Genomic DNA, 21,792 nt, shown 5'->3' on the forward strand with positions numbered 1-21,792 from the left:
CCTCATAATGTTCGCCTCAGCCCATTGATCTGGCCTGTCGAGATCCCTCTGCAGACCCTTCCTACCCTCAAGCAGGATCAACACTCCCCGCCCAACTTAGTGTCATCTGCAACTTACTGAGGGTGCACTCGATCCCCTCGTCCAGATCATTGATAAAGATATTGAACAGAACTGGCCCCAACACTGAGCCCTGGGGAACACCACTTGTGACCAGCCACCAACTGGATTTAACTCCATTTTCCACAACTCTTTGGGCTTGGCCATCCAGCCAGTTTGTTACCCACTGAAGTGTATGCCATCCAAGCCATGAGCAGCCAGTTTCTCCAGGAGAATGCTGTGGAAACAGTGACAAAGGCTTTACTAAGACCAGGTAGACAATATCCACAGCCTTTCCCTCATCCAGTAAGCGGGTCATCTTGTCATAGAAGGAGATCAGGTTAGTCAAACAGGAACCTGCCTTTCATAAACCCCTGATGACTAGGCCTGATGGCCTGGTTGTCCTGTATGTGGCCCATGATAGCACTCAAGATGATCTGCTCCATGATCTTCGCTGGCACCGAGGTCTGACTGACAGGCCTGTAGTTCCCGGATCCTCCTTCTGGCCCTTCTTGTAGATGGGAAATCTTTACTTTCAGCTAAATAATTTTCTGAGTCTTTAAAGATATTTTTCTTGACTTACTTATCCTTCGTTACCCTTACGTATCTTTTGTTACCCTAACATTATAACTAAATCTATTTTTCCTGTCATCATATTCTTTTTACATCACTCCAACTGAAATAATGGGTCATTTTTCATAGTTGCTATTGGTGTAGTGGTATTGATAGTGTGGTAGGATGAAATGTCCTTGCCTCAGTTTATACAATGTATTTAGGTATTAGTGCGCATGTTTTGTATATAAAATTTCAGAGGTATTCCACAAGCGGTGAGGCATCAGTTTACATTTAAGATACAGCTAAAGGGGTTAGCATTGCACAGTCTACAGCAGAGTTAAAGAACAAAGTGGATTTCCATCCTGCAACATACACTTTTATCCAGTAAATGTAAGACTCTAGATGGATGTGACTAAACTTTCTGACTTTGCACAATCCTGCAGTTTGGTTTGTACAGGGTAGCACTTCTCCCTCTCTCACTTACAGACTATATCCCAGATAAACGTGATTAGTGTCTTCAAGTCTCTCCAGTTCTCATACTATTCACCCCTGTCTTTCCAAACTGCATGATCAGATTCCTGTCTGCTACTTCACTCTTTACCCCTCCACCTCCAACAACAACTTCCTTTGACTTTTGGACATGCTAGACCTCTGGCTGTCAGCAAATGTTGTTTTCTACTAAGCAGTGTAGATGGTTACCTGGGTAAAAATATGCACTTGTTATGGAGTTAGTGTACTAAAGCTGTCCTAGACTTCAGTTAACACTATAGATGCAGCCAGTATGAAAGGTCTCTGTCCTTTATACTCGGCCACAGTATCACTCTTGAAGAGAATGGCAGCTATTGGGCTACTTGTTGTGCCCAAAATATGACACAGTTACAACGAAAGTACGTTGCACGCTACATCTATCTCTTGCCATTACCCTGAGGAGTACAATTTAATTATTACTCTGAGAAAGGTGCATTTAAAAATCTCAGAGAAAGTTTGCTATATATTTATTCTTCCAGCAAATAATAGTTTATATTTTTGTCTGCTTTTAGTACTGTAATCAAGGTCAAAAGAAGCGTCCTGTTGATGCTCGCATGGATAAATTCCTGAATATAAATTAATAATTCCTCTGAGATTTTGGATGAAAAAGAATTACGATAAGTTAAAGTCCTTGCAAGCATATAATTGATAAATGGGTTACTTTTGCAAAAGACTTTGGATTACTAAGTTTAAAAAAGTTTCATTCCAAAATGTACTTTGTTTATTCTTTTTTGTTCTGTACAGATTTAATTCTCTATGGCACTGCTATTGAATATACTAAAAGTTGGTATGATATACATTATAAAACCAAAATTCTGAAGTAGAGGAGAGTTTATTACAGTATACGCTGTGAACTAACCTGTCAAGAGATCCTAATTAGTGTTTTGATTATCTGGGCAGCTAAGTGAAATGCAAATTACCGTGGGGAATATTCTCATTTTTATTATTGTTCTACTCAATTGATCAACAGGAAATCAATAAGTCAGTGAAAGAAACTGTTTTAACATGAGAATGCATTCTGTAACTGCTTGTGGGAATTCTACAAAAGAATCAAGTCTTCGAAATTTCAGTGAGGATGAAAACGTCCCAGACAACCTAAGGAAGGTCTACTGTAAATCCTGTAATGTCCCCTTATGTATGTTACATTCAAAGGCTAAATATAGATCTAACAGAACTGTGAGACATTAAATCTTCATTTAAATGAATGCAGTGGTCCAGCAATCCCGCCTTGGAACAACGGGAAGGCAGATTTTGTTGTAACCACAGTCCAGCACATCAGCTGTGGAAGGGCTGCATCCTGGTATTGTTCAGTATTGCGGTGCTGTACTACCATTTTACACGCTACAATTTTGCATGTGCCTTGCTGTCCTGTGGGAGAATGACCCTATCCTCAGCAGTACTCACATGCTAAAGTGATAGTATACTTAACAGAAATCAATTATCTATACTGTTAATGTACTGGAGCAGTCCTGGACATGCTTTGGGTCCACACTGTCTAACATCATTGACTGAAACAATCTCTAGGCAGTCGTCAAGCTTTGGAGTACTTCAGGGGCCATTTGCAGTGATTGATAGTCTGCATGCTCCCTCCCTTCACTGTAGGCCAGGAAAGTTTACCAGCATGAGTGCAAGCCAGTCTGTCCCAGCTCACTCTAAACTAGAGTAGCTACTTTCCCTCTTTGAGCGTTTTACCTCTAGGAAAAGTAGGAATTTTTAAGTGTGTCAAAAGTGCGTAAAACAGATTCTGGTCTCTTTTTTTGTTAAAACCAGTGCAACATGCCCATTGACTTGTGAGTGGCCTGCAACTATGGGCTGTGTTATATATTGGGCCACTCTGTAAGAAAAGTAGGCTGAGGACATGACCAAACTACCGACTCTTCTGATTATTGCCTATGAGTAACTTAGAGCACAGAGGAAGGTTTCATCTGACCGAGTACAGCTGTCAACACCTGAACCAGTTATTATAGAAACCCTCTTATAGGCTGTGGGGAAAACATAGATGCTTTTAGGACAGAAGGATGTATTTAAAATGTTTACATAAGGACATTTCAGGATGCCTTTTTTTTTTTTTTTCTTCATCCCCTATGAATGGAACCAAGTGTAACTAGCTCAATGTAAATCCTATCCCAGGGCCATTTCAGTCGACTGTAACTTGGAGGAAGCTTCACAGTTGCTTAAATAATGTCATGGACCAATGGGATTCCAGATTGTTGTTTGGGTTACAGATCCCTTCTTACTTGCTGAAACACAGCTTCTGCAGTAAGTTGCAGTGGTGGCCCTTTGTTTGAAGTAGTCTGTCCTTACAGACCTAATGTCTGTGTTCATGGGAATAATGTCCTTTTGTATTCCAGCCTTCTGTATTGGTGTTTGGAAAAGTGCCTGCAGTGTATATTTGACAAAAGATTTTTTTGCATTTAAAATAAAATGGAAGATTTTTCTTGCATTCTTTGTGACCAGCAGAACCTTTGATGTGCTGCCAAGAGGTTTATTATATGATTTTTACTCTATGGAAGGTGACATTGCTTTTGTTTTATAACTGTATAGAAATCAGACATGAATATTATGACATATAGGAGGAGATGAGTTTCTAATACTGATCATAATTTTAATCCTTCTCTTTCCTACATCAGAAATGTAGCATTATTCCAGGTCAGAGATGTAGTACAGAATTATGTGATTAAATAACAGATTTTCAAAAACGGTTAATGCATCTTCTGGGTTGTAAAATGAAGGTGATTTGGGGGGCTTTTTTCTTTTTTTATTCTTTTTTAACATGAAGAAGCTTCTAGAAATTATACAAAGTGCTTTAAAAGGGTAGTGATTTTAACACCATAGGATATTTTGAAGGAAATGAATGGAAAAGTCTATTTATGTTTGCTTCTCTAATCTCTCCAGGATACCTAATTATTTCTTGAATTGTAGAGTTAGTTTTCCTAAGCTTGTGTAAGAAGTTGTCGTCGCATTTATGACCTGGTGTAAAAGGCCATGTCTACCATCTCCTTTTATTCAGTATGTCACAATATTTCACAATATTTTTCTTATTATGAAGAAAATATCTATATTTAAAATCTTCTGTTGTATACAGCACTAGAATGCTTAAATCTGCTTTTGTCCAAATTTTTCTAAGTTATGTATAACAGGTTATCTACTTACATATGTAATAACTTTAGTTCTTGATATTTTATGATCTTAAGTGCTATATCATGCTTTTATAGCAAGTACCCCTTATGTATTCACACAGTGGAAGTAAGAAAAGTGTCTCAAGTGAGGCTTAGGCTTGTGTTGGCACAGTGTTTGAATTTATCTGTAGAGGTGACTTAATGAGCTGTTCTGAAAGGTTTAATCATAAGAGACAAAACCCTTTCTCAAAAGATACTTCAAAAATTGTTTAAAATCTTTGAAAATTCGACTCAATGTCAGTTTCACCCAGAGTATATATTCAAATGGCTGCATTAACAGGTGGAGATGTAACACTAATGTGAACATGGTGATCTGAATGGATAAAGGTATCCGAAGATATGAAGTAAAAATCCAGTAAAAAGCATATTTATACTTATAACTATTATGAATGGGGATTTTTAAAGGTTACCCTTCCCTGTAACAGTTTAGACTTTTTTTTTAAAACATGAATGAGTTTGTTAAGTGTGACTTCTGCACACACGTTTCACATTTGTCCATTGTACATGTGGGATCATGGGGTTTTAAGTATGTGGTCATGTGGGGGTTCAGTTGATGAAACTAAGCAAAAGCCTAAAGCATGTTCATCGAAGTTGTCTTAATGAAGTAAATGTGTTTGTGACAGGAAACTCCCAGGTGTGATCCTGTGAAGGGGACTTGATGATGCATAATCACTCAGCAGAGTGAATTAGTTGAATCATTTAATGCCAACTAAATGTTGTATGCTGTTGTTAACTAAAAATGTTTACATTTCTCAGAAAGTTTCACTGTTTTTAATGCACGTGATATTTTTGCACTAATAAACAGAAGTATTGATTAAAGCCAAGTAGTGCAATTGAATAAATATTAAGAAACAAAAATTATACTTTATTCCCTGTTCACAGGAAGTATTTCAGGAAGTAATGATGTCCTTCTATTTCCTATAAGGGTAGCAGAGGGGAGCCAGGTCCTGCGGGTCCTCCAGGTTTACCAGGGAAATGGGTAAGCAGTTTATTTCCATATTCAGTGCTCATGTTTACTTTCAAGGAGCTATGGTATCATCTGGAGCTACACTTACCCATTTATCCATGCAGGGAACTGAAAATAATGTTGAAATGAGTGATTGTTCAATTTCTTTTTCAGTCCTCCGTGACTGGGCTAATATTAGCAAATGCTGTTTTAAAGTCTATGGAGATGTGTGGGACTTTTTCTTCTGTTTAAAAAACCATAAATCCTATGATGTGCAAAGTTGGGTTGCTCACTCCTGTGTGGGCTGCATGTACTTGGGGAACCGGAGCAGTGAAAGACTGGCTTTCTGCCAACAGCTATGTGAAACTAATGAATGGAGCAGATTATGAATGCTACCTTTAGCAGTGCTCCAGCAGCATTTACACAGTAACAGTCAGAAGCATAGCTGGGGAGGTTTTGTCTGAAAGAGCCTGCTGTTACAGAGGAATGCACAAATCACAGAGTGCAGGATCTTAGGAAGCATTTTTAAGTGAACCAGACTGTTGTCAAGGGACTGGAGGGTGGAAAGCCCTGTAAGCCATTTCTGTTGTGGATGTCAGCAATGAAATCATAATAAGATACTGTTCAAAGGGCTGTATTTTGGATCAGCTCTATTTTCATCAGATAATCCTCTTTCATCAAGTTACAACTGTTCTGGGAATAAGATTCTGCCCCATCTGCTTGTCAGGGTATGACCCTTAGTTGTTCATTCTAAAACAGATTTGGGTAAGTTTACATCCTTGACTTATTTTCACAGGGTCCCCAGGGTGATATTGGACTTCCTGGACTGCCAGGTCCTCCAGGCCTACCTGGTGGTAAGGGTGACCGGGTAAGAAATGCACTCATGCATACAGACTGCAGTTTGGCATCAGGAGTAAATACAATAATATGAGCATTGTTTGCAGTTTTGACATGAATTAATGTCTGGTTTCTTGTTTTGTATGTAGATCTGTTTTAACTGCTTGAAAGCAGTGCTCTAGGTGCCCATTAACTACTTGTAGCTCATTGTCACGGTTTAAAGCTGGGCCGGCCACTAAACCTGCGGCAGACGCTCTCTGTTAACCCTCCCCCCCCACCCGAAGGGAAAGGGAAAGGGAAAAGGGAGAGAGACTTACGGGTTGGAAAGTTAAAACAGTTTTAATAAACCTATAATAATGAAAAAGAGTATAATAATAATATTGGAATAATCAAATATATACAAGTATATATACAAAACCAAGATCGAGCTCCCCCGATGTCGGCAACGTCACCACCGGCACTGCAGGGCAGGCTCCGGGAAGGCCCAGGCTGGGCCTAGCGACGGTCGAGAGCTGGATTCAGGGATGCACAGATCGGGATCAGGGGCAGCAGGAAAACAGTCGGAGTCCTCCTTGGACACCGGCCATAGCAGAAAGAGCACGAGACCCTCGTGATCCCCCCGCTTTATACCGAGAATGACGTGTATGGGATGGAATACCCTCGTTGGTCAATTTTGGGTCACCTGCCCTGTCTGCTTCCCCCTGCAGCTGCGACCCCCCTTCGGCTCTTCACTCATAAGCAGTGAGGAATTCAGCAGTGACCTTGGTTTCTCTAAGACTAAGTACAGCAAGAGCCTTACTGCACAACATCCCTACCGGTGCCTCAGCGATAACTACAAACTTCGAGCGTTATCAGTCCTGGAAGCAGACACTGTCTGCAAAACATGTAGTTAGTTTCAGAAAGTGCAGTTACTTAGAGGAGACTTAGCTGAAAGTAAAAATCACTGAAAGGAAAATCGGCCTGGTTTAGGCCAAACCAGGACACTCATAAAATATACAGGAAAGGTCTTGACAGTGTTACTTAAGCGACTGAAATAAGTTTACTGGCAAAAATATTTCCTTTTTCTTGAGTTTGAATCATTTAAAGGCCTAAATCGTATTGCAAATCATTGACTCAGCCAGATCTGAAATTGTAAGTCAGGGTCTCTGGTCACTAAAGAGATTTGGAATGTCAGCCCTGGTCTACAATAGATACAATGCCTTTAAAATATGTCTTAGGGCCTGCTATGGAAATGCACAGGCTAATGCAGCTATTGGGACACCTACGCATACATGCACAATTACAGGATATAAGTACCTCCTCTAGTATTTTGTTAGGAGGGAAGAACTGGGCACTGGAGATCTCACATACTTGCAGAAGATATCGTGCTTTGCTGAATAAATGTCAGTGAAGACTGTATATAAAACCAAAAATGTTCCTTATCTTCTTTTGCTCATAGAAGGCTACAGAGGATGGAATTCCCTCACCAAACTTCAGGCATCTTTGTTATAGAAATAGTCAGTTCTACACTGTGTTTCATCCTTCTTACTTGAGGCATCTACTTCAGTATTAAATGAATTGCACTTTTGAAGTGCTTCTTAATTTCTTAATTAACACTGACAATCAAGGAAGTATAGGACAATTAATGACGCATAGGTATCACTGCCGTAGATATCTGTAGTTGAACAGAGGAATCCTGCCCCTGGTATGTTCCCAGTATACATTGTAGGGTGGCTAGGTGGGGCTTGCAGTTGGTTTTGGCAGTTTTTAAAAGCTGCTTAGGTACTTAACACAAGTTTCTAAGACAGTCTCTGTTGTTGTTGAAGTATTTCTTTGTGTGTTCGTGGTTTTTTTTTTTTTATAAATGCTGAGATCAGGAACATATGTTTCTAGTCAAATATAAGCATTGACATAAAGCAGTCTCTTTTTATTAGGCTGGTAATGATTCATACTTTAGAATTCTCCAGAGGCAGATTGAAGGTATCTGAGGAAGCAAATCTGGAAGGAAAATAACTAGTATTCGTTGCAGTGCTGACAATCTCCCTCCAAAGGTGCCTTATTTTCCTCATTTACCATATAATGGGTCTGGACCTCTAGGATAAGAGCAGAATGTAGATGCTGTAGATGCCTGGAGCTTTTTTTAAATCCTAGGGTCAGTTTAATGCCCTGTGCAAAAAGCTATGCTAGCAATTATCTCATCCTGCGATTGCTTTTTAGCTTTCCTGTTTTGAGACAAGTGTCAACTGCATCCACTTGTATCCTTGATTCATTTTTTTTCTTCAGTTGCATAGAGGCTGGAGTGAATTTTCTGGGGCAGGTTTAACAAAGCTGCAGCTTTGCCAGGAGCACTGATCTGCAGTATGTATTCTAAGTTATAAGCCTGGAGAGCATTGTGCCATTCTATCCTTTTTCTACTCTGTTCAACTTGCAACTGCATCTGTCTTACACAGAGCCAAACATCCTTGTCAGGGTTTGGAAACAGGTATCTCTGTCGCCTGTTAACCCTAGTCTTCGGGTCAACCACTGGTATCAAGAAGTTCCAGACTGAAGTAACCTTTCTTCCCTTCCCAATTTCAAAACTTCATGGTTTTGTACACAGGGATCCTATAAAGTTCTGTTGTGAAGCCCATGTATGCATGATAAGAGTTGATGTAAATAGCAACCAGAAGCCAAGTAGAATTCACAAAAAAACATATTTCAGTAGTTATTCTTGATCCCAAAGCTGTTAGATATTGGGTACTCTCTGCTGGCACTTTGTCACATGTGGGCAATTTTGACCACTTAAAGAACCACCATCAAAGATATTAGCAAAAGTGGTTTTATTGAAGATATTGTAAAAGAGAGACTTAACAAAGTTTGATGGCAAGGTTCACTCTATTTATTACTGCAGACAATATAATAATGATTCAGAGTTACTAGTATAAATTTTAGTGCACTATAATGCAAGATTATGCGTGATATCAGTCACTTACCAAAGATCTGCAGTTGGTAAGGGGTCTCTCAGCCTTGAGGAGTAACCTTGAGAGGTGTCCCAGCTCAAAGGGAGATCACTGCTGTGCAGCCAGCTGCTTAGCAGGGAAAGCTCAACAAACACGCAATCAGGCATACTGCTTCTACAGTTGTGTCATTAAAGAGGAGACTAATTATACAATTAGAGCGTGAGAAACAGTTTGCTCTGCCTTTTGATTGAGTTTGATCTGTCCTTTTGATGATCATGTAGGTGTCTCCCTGTTAATAATTTGTTACAATACATTCAATAGAGATTTTTATCACCCAGTGTAGCAGAAATAAGGTGACTTTTATTTGCTTTTACCATTGTGTGATTACCAGTGATTGTCATTGTTAGGTTTTGTCTTGGTTTTCCCAATATTCCTGTATTCCCATTAATTTTAAACATGTATGTACAGAATGTACTGTAGTTACTGTATTGATTAGCATAAACAAAAGAACTGGAGGTTTCCATCCCGTGCATTGGGCTTGTTGACATGTGAACTGAATTTGGTCCATGCTGGCGATGATTACTCCTGTGAGAAGGATAAGTATTTCTCTGATGTTTAACCTGATCTCTAGGGAAGGTGTGCTGGTATTATTCCTGCTATCATTCCTGGAAAGGAAAAACAATAGAAGTCTCAGTGGGATTTTTCTGGACTGGTTACCCCTTCTAGTCAGTGGCTAGGTTGTATCCACCTAGCACTAATACAATGTTTAGCTCCACTGCTGTCTTCTGCTTCCCAGGCCAAAGGGCTCTGCAGTTTTGTTAGTGTTATTGGGACAGTGCCAATTAGTTGTAAATCTACTGTATCGGGTTGCCCCAGTTGAAGGGCAATGGGGTACATTTTTACATCTAGTGGAGTTGCTCCATAAGGTGCTGACAGAAAGAATGCACCAGTGACTGGGCTCCCTGTTAGTTTGTGTTCAACTGGTGAATCACTTCAGGCAATTGAGTATCCCAGTGGGGCTTGTGTGGTTTAAGACTCCTTTTTAATAGACCATTTGGTATTTCTACAACCCCATTTGTTTGGGAATAGTAGAGGGCATGGAATACCCATTGAATATCTTCCTGCTTTGCCCATTCCTGCACTTTCTTGCTGGAGAAATGTGAGCCACTGTCACTTTGGATGACATCAGGGGCTGGTAGACCTGAAAACCAAGAGGATAATCCCCTGATGGTGTTCTGACCATTAGCCTTCCAACATTTAATTGACATAATTAGACCTGAGACAAATTTTTCTCCCGTGAGGATGTACCGATATCCCAAGGAGGATTTAAGGGGTCCAGTGTCATCAATTTGCCTTGGTGACCATAGGATTTTTCATTTACTGAGATGTAGTGGTGATGCTTCAGCAGAGTGATCTGTTTGCAACTTCAGTTTACATTGGGGATATTCTGTAAGGAAGATTTCACACGTTTTCATGTCTAGAGGCCAACCTCAGCTTTGAGCTGCAAAATAAAGTGCTTCTCGGCCTGTGAGGTGTAATTTCTGATGCAACCATTCTCCCAGTTGGTGCTATTTGGGAATTGGCGTCTCTCCTGTTTTTATTCCCCTAGTTTTGGCTAATTCATCTACTTATTGGTTCCATTTTGTGGCTGGCTGGTGATTATTTAGATGGGTTTTTACCCATCCTAGTCTAAATGGCACTTGTCTAGCTATATCTAATAATAATTGCTAGTCTTCAGTTCTCCAAGCTGGAGATCTATTTACTTCCCAATATAGGGCTTCCCATTGACAAAATCATTGTGTGACAGCTGCCCACATGGCATAAGAGTCAACACAGATGTGCTGCTAAAACAACTGCCCTTAATTCTTCCGCTTGCGCACTACCTTCGCTGCCTTCTATTACTTGTTTGCCAGTGGTAATGTCTACTGCAGTGGCCTCAGACTGCCATCTACCCTTTACTCTCTTTGCTGAGGCATCGGTAAACCAGACACCTTCAGTGAGTGTTCTTTCAGTGAGGGGAGATACATTCAGAATTGGTGAAGGTTTAAATGGCTGGTTTAGTGATAATGGGTCTGTGTTCACAGGCATTTGTAATGTGGAGATTTTTGTATGTCCTTCAGTCAATTGCATTTTCTCTGCTACTGCCATCAGGTAGGCATTTCCTGATAGTGGGTTTCTGTCCAGTTCCTTCTGGGGGAGCAGTTCCTTTCAGAACTGTTTCTAGAAATTAAATGTCCCTCTAGTCTGGACAGGTTGTCCCTAGTGAATTTTCTTAATTTGTTTAACTGCTCGAACTAAAGAAAAAAGTCCCTTTTCCCATTCAGAATATCTCTGTTCTGTCTCTTTAAATGTGGTTGAGCTAAACATTAAAGACCTTTTTGTCCCTGTTGACCAGTTTGGAATAGATTGCAATAAGTGTCGTGTCCTGCAAAACCCCATTCTGCTGTAATAGGGTCATGGGGTGTACTGGCCCCAGTGGCTGATACGTCTTTAATTCCTATATTAGGGTTTTGACTGCCTCTGCATGTTCTGGCTTTCATTTCCATGGTTATCCTTTTCATAAAAGTGAGTACAGTGGGTGAGCAATGAGAAAATCGAGGTACATGTTTCCTCCAGTACTCTAAAATACCCATAAGCTGTTGTATTTCTTTCCCAGATTGGGGCATCTGCAATTGTTCCATTTTACTTAGGGTGTTTTTTGGTGGAATTGCTGCACTATCTGCAATCCACCAGGTACCTAAAAATTTTACTTCTCTGGCTGGTGCCTCACATTTTTCAGGTGGAACCTCAACTTCTGCTTTGTATAATGCTTGCCATGCTGCTGCTGCTGCTTCCTCCACTCTTTCAGGGGAGGTCTCTCTGATCAGAATATCATCTATATTTTGGTAGTTTCACATCCTGAGGAAGAGACTGTCTGTAAAAATTCAGCAAGTGCAGCACAAGCAATCATAAGTCAATGTTTATAACCCAGTGGGAGTCTGTTAAAGGTGGATTGTATACAAGTAAATGCAAATTTCTCTTTATCCTCCCCCTGCAAAGGGACCAATAATGTACATCTCTCTTACATCCTGTACTGCCATCCATGGGTGTGCAGCTGCTTGTAGCACGGCTGTTAAAGCTGCAATATTTGGTACTGCAGCTGTTAGCAGAGCTGTGCTGGCATGATCTATGTGCAGGCACCATCTCCCACCTGGTTTTCGGACTTGCGAGACAGGTGAATTGTATGGGGAGTGGGTTCTGGAAATAATGTGCCATTTTTCCAAGTCTGCTATTACATCAGAAATTCCATTTCATGCCACAGCAGAAATTGGATACTGTGGTACATATTGGTAATTTTCGAATCAGGGAGTGCAGGGGCTGAGTGGAGTACATGTACTGTAGCCTCCCAATTTCTACCAGGGTCAGTACTTGAACTAAAGGACCACACGCTGCCATCTGGCAAGTGCCAGTTTTGTCCGTTCAAATCATTGAAACCCAAAATATTTTCATTGTGCTTTTTAACCGCAAAGTGAGTAGATGACATGTGTTTCTTGCCCAGGAGCCATAAATTATTTTTGTGGTTTGGCATACAACACTTGCTCCGTTCACCCGGTGACTTTAACTCTTTGCCGCCCAGGCTGCACACCCAGCTTCTCAGCATCCTGTTGTGTTAGTATTGAAATTGGTGCTCCCGTATCTATTGGGAATTTCACCATTTGTTGTTGAGGACCAACTGGAATCAAAATGTAAGTGCCTCCTTCATTTAGTGGCTTTAATATTGCATAATCTACCATGGCAGATATTGGGCTATCAACAACTTTTCCCTGGGTGTGCATAGCTTGTATGCAGGCGGCTTTTGTGACAGCAGTGAAGAGTTCACTTAGGGAATGGATGGGAATTATAGAAGGTTCACCTCATTCCAAGGCACCTGTTCCCTCAGCCCAATAAGCTACCCTACTGGTGATAGAATGGGATTCATTTGCCGGGTTGGGTCCTAGGTTTAAGAAGACTCCCAGACCCCAATAACCATTTGCTTCATCTCCACTTAACATTATTTGGTCTCTGCTGCTCAGGCAGAGAATATTCAGTTTCAGTTTCACCTGGCTTTCTGCCGTATTTCTTCCGTAATTTTGCCAATTGCAACAGATTCCAGGGAGTTGTTTGTGTAGTACATCATGGGGCGTCACCCCAAGGTCTTTCAGAGTGCTCTGTTTTAGTGATGGGTCTAGCCTCACATGCAGGGGGTTCTGAGGGGAACAGGGGGGCATCATTTCCCTCATCTTAGTCATCAGGATCACCACAAATATCACCATTCCAGTCCTCTGGGGACACTATTAGTTTCCTAATTTGCACCGAGTCAGGGGGATGCGGAGCCTGCATGAGCATCATCTCGATCTTTTTTTCCAGCTTTTGTTGTTTCACCTTTTCTTGCTGTAACTGCTTCTGTAGCTGCTCGATTTGTAGGGACAGTGATAACTCATCAGGCTTCCTGCTTTATATTTTGTCTCCTATATCTTATTTCTCTCTATTATTATCTTTCCTATGCTGACAGGCGGCATCTAGGCAGGTGCCTAACATCTTACAAATACATCTTTTCTTTACCATCTTTAGCATTTCCTCTTGCTAATTTTAATTGTCCTTCAACGGCACCCCGGTCATTGCAAAGTTCACGAGCCCATTCTTCTGAGAATTTGGGATTTATTCTGTGCCTCTGTAAGTAATCAGCGATACTACTTGTCATCCTGCTGACTACGCCAAGTTGTTGCAGGGAAGATTTTGACTGCTTAAAGAACCACTGCCAAAGGTATCAGCAAAAGTGATTTTATTGAAATATGATGTTGTAAAAGTGAGACTTAACAAAGTTTGATGGGAAGGTTCACTCTATTACTTACTGCAGATGATATAATAATGATTCAAAGTTACCAACACAAAATCTCAGTGCACTATAATGCAAGGTTATGCGTGATATCAGTCACTTAGCAAAGATCTGCAGCTGGTAAGGGGTCTCTCAGCCTCAAGGAATAATCTTGAGAGGTGTTCTAGCTCAAGAGGAGATCACTGCTGTGCAGCCAACTGCTGAGCAGGGAGAGCTCAAAAAAGACTCATTCAGGCTGTCATATTTATGGAATAAAGTGCTTGGCTTGTAGCCAAATTATGTGCGATGGAAAAGGTAGGCATGAGACTCCTTGTACCCACAACTTTCTTTGTTCCTTGACAAATGACTCTTGGAAGAACCACCTGCTGTTCGTGTGTTCATTGCATGGTGTGTGTTCTAATTTCCCAGCCCGTATGCATCAGTGCTCACCATGTCACCCTGTTCCGATGTGGGTTTTGGAAGTAGAGAAGTTCTTGGCCTGGTTACAGTCTAGGCCTTTAGCTCCTTTGGAGCCTGAACCAAACTGCAGCTACTTTGGTCAAGGGGTCGAGTGCATCTGTCTGACACCTAGGGTATTATAGCAGAGATAGCAATACAAAACAATGTTACAACAACGGATCATGCTTCAGTGAACCTTACAGAATAGTTATGCAGATATGTTATGGATAATGACCAAACCCCAGCATTCACCACTTATACTATTTCTGATTCACATATTTTGAATTGGTTTCAGACACTCTGGTTCTGTCTGTTTTAGTAAATTAAACAGCACCTGGCCAAGACCCAGACCTTGGCACTGGAACATGATCCTGTATACTGTTAAACGGTTAGTGTAGTCCCTAGTACAGTTTTGGCTGATGCCAACTAGGAGTTTCCTAAACAAATCCTGGGTATGATTTGGGAGGGATTTTTACAAATAGACAAGCAGTATGTCAAAAATGTGGATATTTTCATATTTTGACATCTTACCCTATTGACCTCATTGAAATTTTGGGAGTCAAGGTAGAATAGATTCAGATAGTTTCAGCTGTGATTTTTTTATGTTTGCGAATACAAACATTACAGGCCAAGTTTCACGAAAGCAAAAGCTTCTCCCATCTCAACCTTATCTATTGGTAGTTTTATTGCTCTAAAGAAGAGTAAGTGGAGAAAAAGAAGCCCCAAAATGATGTTAGGTTGGAAATCAATGTCTTTGTGTGAGCAATTGAAAAACCTTAATAAGGCACAATTTTAAGAACACTTCAGACAAAATAGTTTCAGTGTTGTTTGACAAAGTCAGAATGTTAAATAGGTCTGTGATTTCCACTGCTTAGCTTTGTGGATAATTTAGTATTGGCTCTTCGTTCTCAGGAACATGAGAACAAATCTGAATTCATTAAATTGTAGATGTTACACCAGCTTGTGTGTGTGTATCTTATGTCAATTAAATGGATCTCTGAAATTGGAATGAAAATGCTATATCTCCGTCTGTTTTAGAAAAAAAATTTTATGCACAGTTATAGTTGTTTTGGAATGTATATGTTTGAATGTGCACAGACTGCAAAGAACGTTTAAGGATGGTGTGACTGATTTTCTAACAGAATAAAAAATACTAAGTTTTTCTTAAATAATATACTGTTCTACAAATTAAATACTTTTACTACAGAAACAAATTACGTGTGTTTGAAATGAATCAGGTCATTAATTTATTTCTCTTTGGTTCCTGCTTGTTCACATAGGTACGTTTTGTTACAGGGTTCAAAGATGAAACAATAATTTTTTTTTTTAAAAAGGGAATATCATCAACTTTAAGACATGAGCCATTCAGCTTTGACTGTAATGATCAAAAGTCTAGAGACAGTTCTGCTAAAAAAAAATTGAGAATTAAACAGCAAGCAAGACAAGATAGTCTTTGAACTTGTGTATGTCTCAGTGTGCTTATCCCATGTTAGTAGGGCTGGTATGGCCTACAGCAATACAGAATACTTAATAGGGCTAGAAAAAGTGATACACTTACGGGATTTTTTTCCTTCAAACTTCAATCAATTTGCAGAGCAGAGTTGTGGCAGCTGCAAGAGCAGCTGCCATGTAAAGGGGAGATCTACTGTTCGATAGTCAGAATCTGTATCATCCAGTGTGGCAGTGGATTATATGTTCCATGTTATTACAGAATCACAGAATCACACAGAATCACAGAATGTCAGGGACTGGAAGGGACCTCAAAAGATCATCTAGTCCAATCCCCCTGCCGGAGCAGGATTACCTAGTTCATATCACACAGGAACGTGTCCAGGCGGGTTTTGAATGTCTCCAGAGAAGGAGACTCCACAACCTCTCTGGGCAGCCTGTTCCAGTGTTCAGTTACCCTCACCGTAAAGAAGTTTTTCCTCATATTTATGTGGAACCTCCTGTGTTCCAGCTTGCACCCATTGCCCCTTGTCCTGTCAAGGGATGTCACTGAGAAGAGCCTGGCTCCATCCTCATGACACTTGCCCTTTACATATTTATAAACATTAATGAGGTCACCCCTCAGTCTCCTCTTCTCTAAGCTAAAGAGACCCAGCTCCCTCAGCCTCTCCTCATAAGGGAGGTGTTCCACTCCCTTAATCATCTTTGTGGCTCTGCGCTGGACTCTCTCTAGCAGTTCCCTGTCCTTCTTGAACTGAGGGGCCCAGAACCAGACACAATATTCCAGATGCGGCCTCACCAGGGCAGAGTAGAGGGGGAGGAGAACCTCTCTTGACCTGCTAACCACACCCCTTCTAATACACCCCAGGATGCCATTGGCCTTCTTGGCCACAAGGGCACACTGCTGGCTCATGGTCATCCTGCTGTCCACTAGGACCCCCAGGTCCCTTTCCCCTACGCTGCTCTCCAACAGCTCTGCCCCCAACTTGTACTGGTACATGGGTTTGTTCTTGCCCAGATGCAGGACTCTACACTTGCCCTTGTTATATTTCATTAAATTTCTCCCCGCCCAACTCTCTAGCCTGTCTAGGTCTCTCTGAATGGCTGTGCAGCCTTCCGTTGTGTCAGCCACTCCTCCCAGTTTTGTATCATCGGTGAACTTACTGACAGTGCACTCTGTTCTATTACTTGCCTTCAGTCTGTCACCTTAATTATACAGTAAGATTTAAGTGCTTTCATTGTCATTCTTAAAAATTCACAGCTTTAATGGTCTCTTGCATCAGTGCTAGATGGTAGGGAGGATTGAAGAGAATTTAATACACTTTTGAACCTTTCAAATTCTGAAATTGATTTGTTTTGTTTTTTTTTATCTTATCTTTAACATTTTAGGGTTCAGTGGGTGAACCAGGGCCTAAGGGTGAACAAGTAAGTCATGTTAAAGATCATGGTACTTTCAAATCACACTACAAAATGCTGCAGTACATTATGTTGACTAAATTTGAAGGCTGACAGTATGTCTCTTCTTGATATAGGGTGCACCTGGAGCAGAAGGAGATGGAGGAGAAAAGGGTGACTTAGTAAGGCGTTATTTTCTCTTCACCTGATCTAATATTTTGTTGTCGTAAATTAAAACTTTAAAGTATTTCTGGAGTGCTTCTAGCATATGGGTTGATCATTGAAAGTCACATTTCAGTTTTATACTAGCTGGGCATTGCAGAGCACAGCAGCTCTATTAGCCTGATTATGCCATTGTTGCTCTTTTGAGAGCACTCTGAAATACACGTATTTATTAGGTATATAGTACAGAACAGGCTGCCTTGAACAGGGTGGGGGTCATGTGTGTGTGTGTATATATATATATATATGTATGATATAATGAAGCATTTATGTAAATATATGCGTACACACATAAATTCTTGGTGTTTGAGGCAGTGAGGATGAGGAGGTAGTTTAATTCAGGTGAAACAGGAGCACAGATAATAATAAATACCCTTAATAACTCAAACTTGATGGAAATATTTTGTATTGCCTTTATCTTCTGAAATAAAGTGTAGCAACTGGCTGTTAGGGAGAGGGAGAATGGTCTGGGAAGCTGCTGTGGCACTGTGATATTGCTGGAGGAAGGTGTATACAGCACAGGAGTGTGGCATGTTGTGAATTCACGTGGGTAATGCCTGGGTCATGTGCCCTTGGGTAAAGAGGATTTGTTTTCCTACAGAGAAATGCATTAGTCCAGCAGCTCCTATGGGGCCCCATCCAGCAAAGCCAGAACCTGTCCTTTCAACAGGAAGCAAAATGCTCCCTATTTAAAGAATGGTAGCCAGGTTGTGTGCTGGAAATGAGCACTGTTTTCCTACACTCTGCAGTTCTGAAAGGCTTTTAAAGTTAATTAACAGCCCTAGTGAGCAAGATGTCCAGTAATGCAGCTTTACCATCACCACACAGATTCCCAGGAAGCAATACTGTGGGCTAAGTGTGCTGCAAGTTAGTCTGTTTTTAAATTGATAAGAGTTGTTATTTCTATTTCACTTATGGCATATTCGTTAACAGACAAAGTGGCCTTTCTGACCTTTAGAAACCAATTATTTCACCAATGACATTTAGGAACTGGGAAAACAGACTTTTCAGAAATCTCTCCAAGATTAATATGAAAACACTGACGAAAAGTTAGTCTATTTCATAGATGATTACAAGATTTTGAAATGTTTTTTTCCCCCCCCATTCAGAAGGAAAACTAAAAACTTCTGAATAGTGGGGCTGATGTTCTCGGTTAAGCGATAGAGGGATTTCGGAGTTGTTCAAGCCAGGAGCCAAGGTTGCTGAGAACAGGATCTTCTAGGGAATTGGATTCTTCACAGCACATTGGGTAGACACCTGCTCAGTTTCTGTTGCAGTTTTGTCATGGCTAAGACAATACTGTAAAATGTCCATAATTCCATCAAACTAGAAAATCCTGATTAAATAATGTTTCCTTTAAAGGTTTCCAAGCAATGTACTAAGATTGTCCTGTGCTGTAACTGTGGCTTGAGAGGTTAAAGCCATGTGTCTAATTCTAAGACAAGCAATACAAATCCAATTATAATAAACATGCTTTCTTATTTGCACCTTACAGAAATGTTTTTGAGAAGGGAATTTTAAGAAAAAAATCTGAAATTTATGTTTTATTTTGAAATAAATTGTAATTCGAGGTACAATTTTGCATAAATCAACTAAATATGTGAACTTTTTTTTTTAAATAATGAAAAAAAAATCATGTCATTTACTGCATTTGTAATGTCTGTGACAATGGGTACGCTCTTCTAATATAGTTTGTCTTATTTTTGCTTAGGGTGACATGGGATTACCAGGAGCAAAGGGAGCCGTAAGTATAATGAATAGCACTGTTACAGAAATACAGAGATCTAATAGATCAGATAGATGGTTTTCTGACTTAAGAAAATACAAATAATGAGCTGAGCTCCTTATCACCTTTAAATTGAATGAGTTCCAATAGCGTTTCTTCTGTTTAAATTTTGAATACAGTTAATATTAAAATGAATTAACTTTGGAAAGGAATTCACATCCTGAATGCTAAGCTCTATAAAAGAGAAGCATCATTCAGCAGCAGTTTTCTGGCCAACTAATTTTTTTATTTTTTAAGGAAATGAATGCACTCTTTGTACAGTAGATGTTGTATAGAAAGGAGGTTCAGTGTAGCGGCTGTGTGCAGCCTGTAATCTTTAGTCTGTGAAAAAGCTGGCAGCAGGACTGTGATGTCTGTGAAAGCAGAAGTATTTATGGCCCAGATTCCTTTTTTTTTTAAAAAAAAAAAAAAACAAAAAACCAAAATGATAGCCTTGATGTGGAAGGTGAGCAGAAGCTTGCATGTCACATCAGAAAAAGAATTTGAGAGCTGAACGCATTCTTTTATTTCAAGACCACTGAAGAGCGGGATTGTTACAGCAGCTGACAGTTTGGGCTATGACACTAATGTATCAACAGTTCTGCCTGCAGGGAACTGGGTCTGACCGTAACAAAAAAAACCAACTATGCTTGTGATCTCAGTGGCCTGTGTGACTTTGGGGCTAAGCAAATGCAAGCTAGAGAGTGTGTAGTACTGATGAAGATCTTACAAGAAGGACATGAGGAAGAGCTAGAGTAGAGGAGGAATCTGTAGTTTTATCCTCCTAGATTTTTAAAATCCTCTTCTGATGAGACGCTAGAGCGCTTCTCATCGTGGTGAGTACATACACAGGGGTGAGTAATCCCTCAGGGAACCTGATAACTCAGCTCTAAGTATGTACTATTTTTTTTTTTTTTTACTTGTTTTGAGTTTTGTTGTGTTTTTTTGGGTTTGTTTGGTTTTTGGTTGTTCTTTTTCTTTGTTAGTACTACTATTGATTAATAGTAGTGAAATAACTTTTAGTGAAAGTAACCGTTGGCATAGGTGTCACTCTGCATGATATTAAACAACACTTAGAAAATTTACTGGAGCAGAAGCTATAGCTTTTTTACTAAATGTACTTAAGTGGACATACTGATACAGCCATATCAGTCCTCCAGGGGTCAGAACGCTTATACCAGTAAAATAGCTCTTTCTACCCCTTCCCTGAGCGAAATAAACTGGCATTGCAGCTGTTCAGGCAGTTTGTGAACATCAGTTTGGGTGAGGATGTTCCCTCCCTTACGCCAGCAAACTCAAAGGTCGGCACTAGGCACTAGAACCTGTGTGCAGTGAGCTCTGACAGATGTAAACAAAGTAAAAATGTGTGTTCCCAAGCAGCCTGGAGCTAGACGGTACAGGCTCATACTGTGGTACCGTCTACGAAAGGGCATGAAAAGCATTTGGAGCCAGCAGGGAGCTGGAATTTTTGTAACTTAAGGAGCACTTAATGTCGGGAAAAGTTCCATGTGACATGCACAAGGAGAGAAGTACAAAGCAAGTATAGGAGATCTGTTCCTTGACAAAAAAAACCCAGTATGTCTTGTGCATGTCACTATGGATGCCGATTTGCCTCTTTTCACAGAGTACCTTATTTTCCCACTTCTCCCTTTAAGTGAGAAATACAGGCCTGTTTTTAAGTTTATAAATCACACAACTGCTGACTCCAGTCGCTTATTAAAAAAGAAGCTGTTCAACAACTCTACATCCCGGCGTTCATTGCTTTGCATTTGCGAATAGCTCCTGTCATCAGTTTGATATGTCGGAATGAGTCTAACACTACTATAGCAGTGTGTTGAAATTCCTCCTGTTCATTGTCAGGCTGGCAATCCTGGGGACCCTGGTTCCCGTGGGCCTGAGGGAAGTCGGGGACTGCCTGGCATGGAAGGGCCACGAGGTGCACCTGGACCACGAGGCTTGCAGGGTGAACAGGGTGCCCCAGGTCTGCCTGGCAGCCAAGGTCCAGCTGTAAGTACTGGCTTCATATAATTGGTATCTTTTGAACACTGAGCTGTCACTCACACCACTCCTTTTCTTGCATCAGGAGATGCATAAGCATGCAAAGCCCGAGTCCCACAGTAGAGTTTGAAATACTGTACCTCACAATAGATACATTCATGCACCAGAGAAACCTTAGGGTTGTATACAGTTAGGTCCTTGGGTGTTCAGCTTTCAGTTCAGTTCCATTTTCTTACGCCCACCCTGCTGCTGTAGTGTGCATGTATCATGTTTGATACATGGATGTATCACACATAGTATCTACCTTGCTAGTCAAATTGACTTCATCTGGAATACTTGCACTTGGAGGGACTGGAACATCTTCTGTTGACTGGCCAGCATTTTTTGCATCAGGCACACTTATAAAATGTACTGTGATATCAACTGTTTCTTTAAACTATTATTTTTAATCCTAGGGAAAAGAACCAACTGATCAGCACATTAAGCAGGTTTGCATGAGAGTCATGCAAGGTAAATACGCTAAAAAGTTTTTGATGTTTCTTGTGCCTTTAAATCAGGATAATCTACTGCTGTGGAGGCAACCAAGATTTTCCCACTCAATACGTGCTATT

The 21,792-nt window shown here is 40.5% G+C and overlaps 1 protein-coding gene across 1 annotated transcript in view; it reads left to right on the forward strand.

Annotated features, from left to right (window-relative positions):
• Positions 1-21,792, forward strand: part of COL9A1 (collagen type IX alpha 1 chain) — an 80,413-nt gene that overhangs the window by 52,702 nt on the left and 5,919 nt on the right. The window contains 7 exon segments of the mRNA XM_068396419.1: positions 5,284-5,337; positions 6,101-6,172; positions 17,191-17,226; positions 17,334-17,378; positions 19,130-19,162; positions 21,044-21,190; positions 21,637-21,691. Of these exon segments, the coding sequence (XP_068252520.1) occupies positions 5,284-5,337; positions 6,101-6,172; positions 17,191-17,226; positions 17,334-17,378; positions 19,130-19,162; positions 21,044-21,190; positions 21,637-21,691 (442 nt within the window).

This window comes from Nyctibius grandis, chromosome 1, assembly GCF_013368605.1.
Source record: "Nyctibius grandis isolate bNycGra1 chromosome 1, bNycGra1.pri, whole genome shotgun sequence".
Classification (NCBI taxonomy): Eukaryota; Metazoa; Chordata; class Aves; order Nyctibiiformes; family Nyctibiidae; genus Nyctibius; species Nyctibius grandis.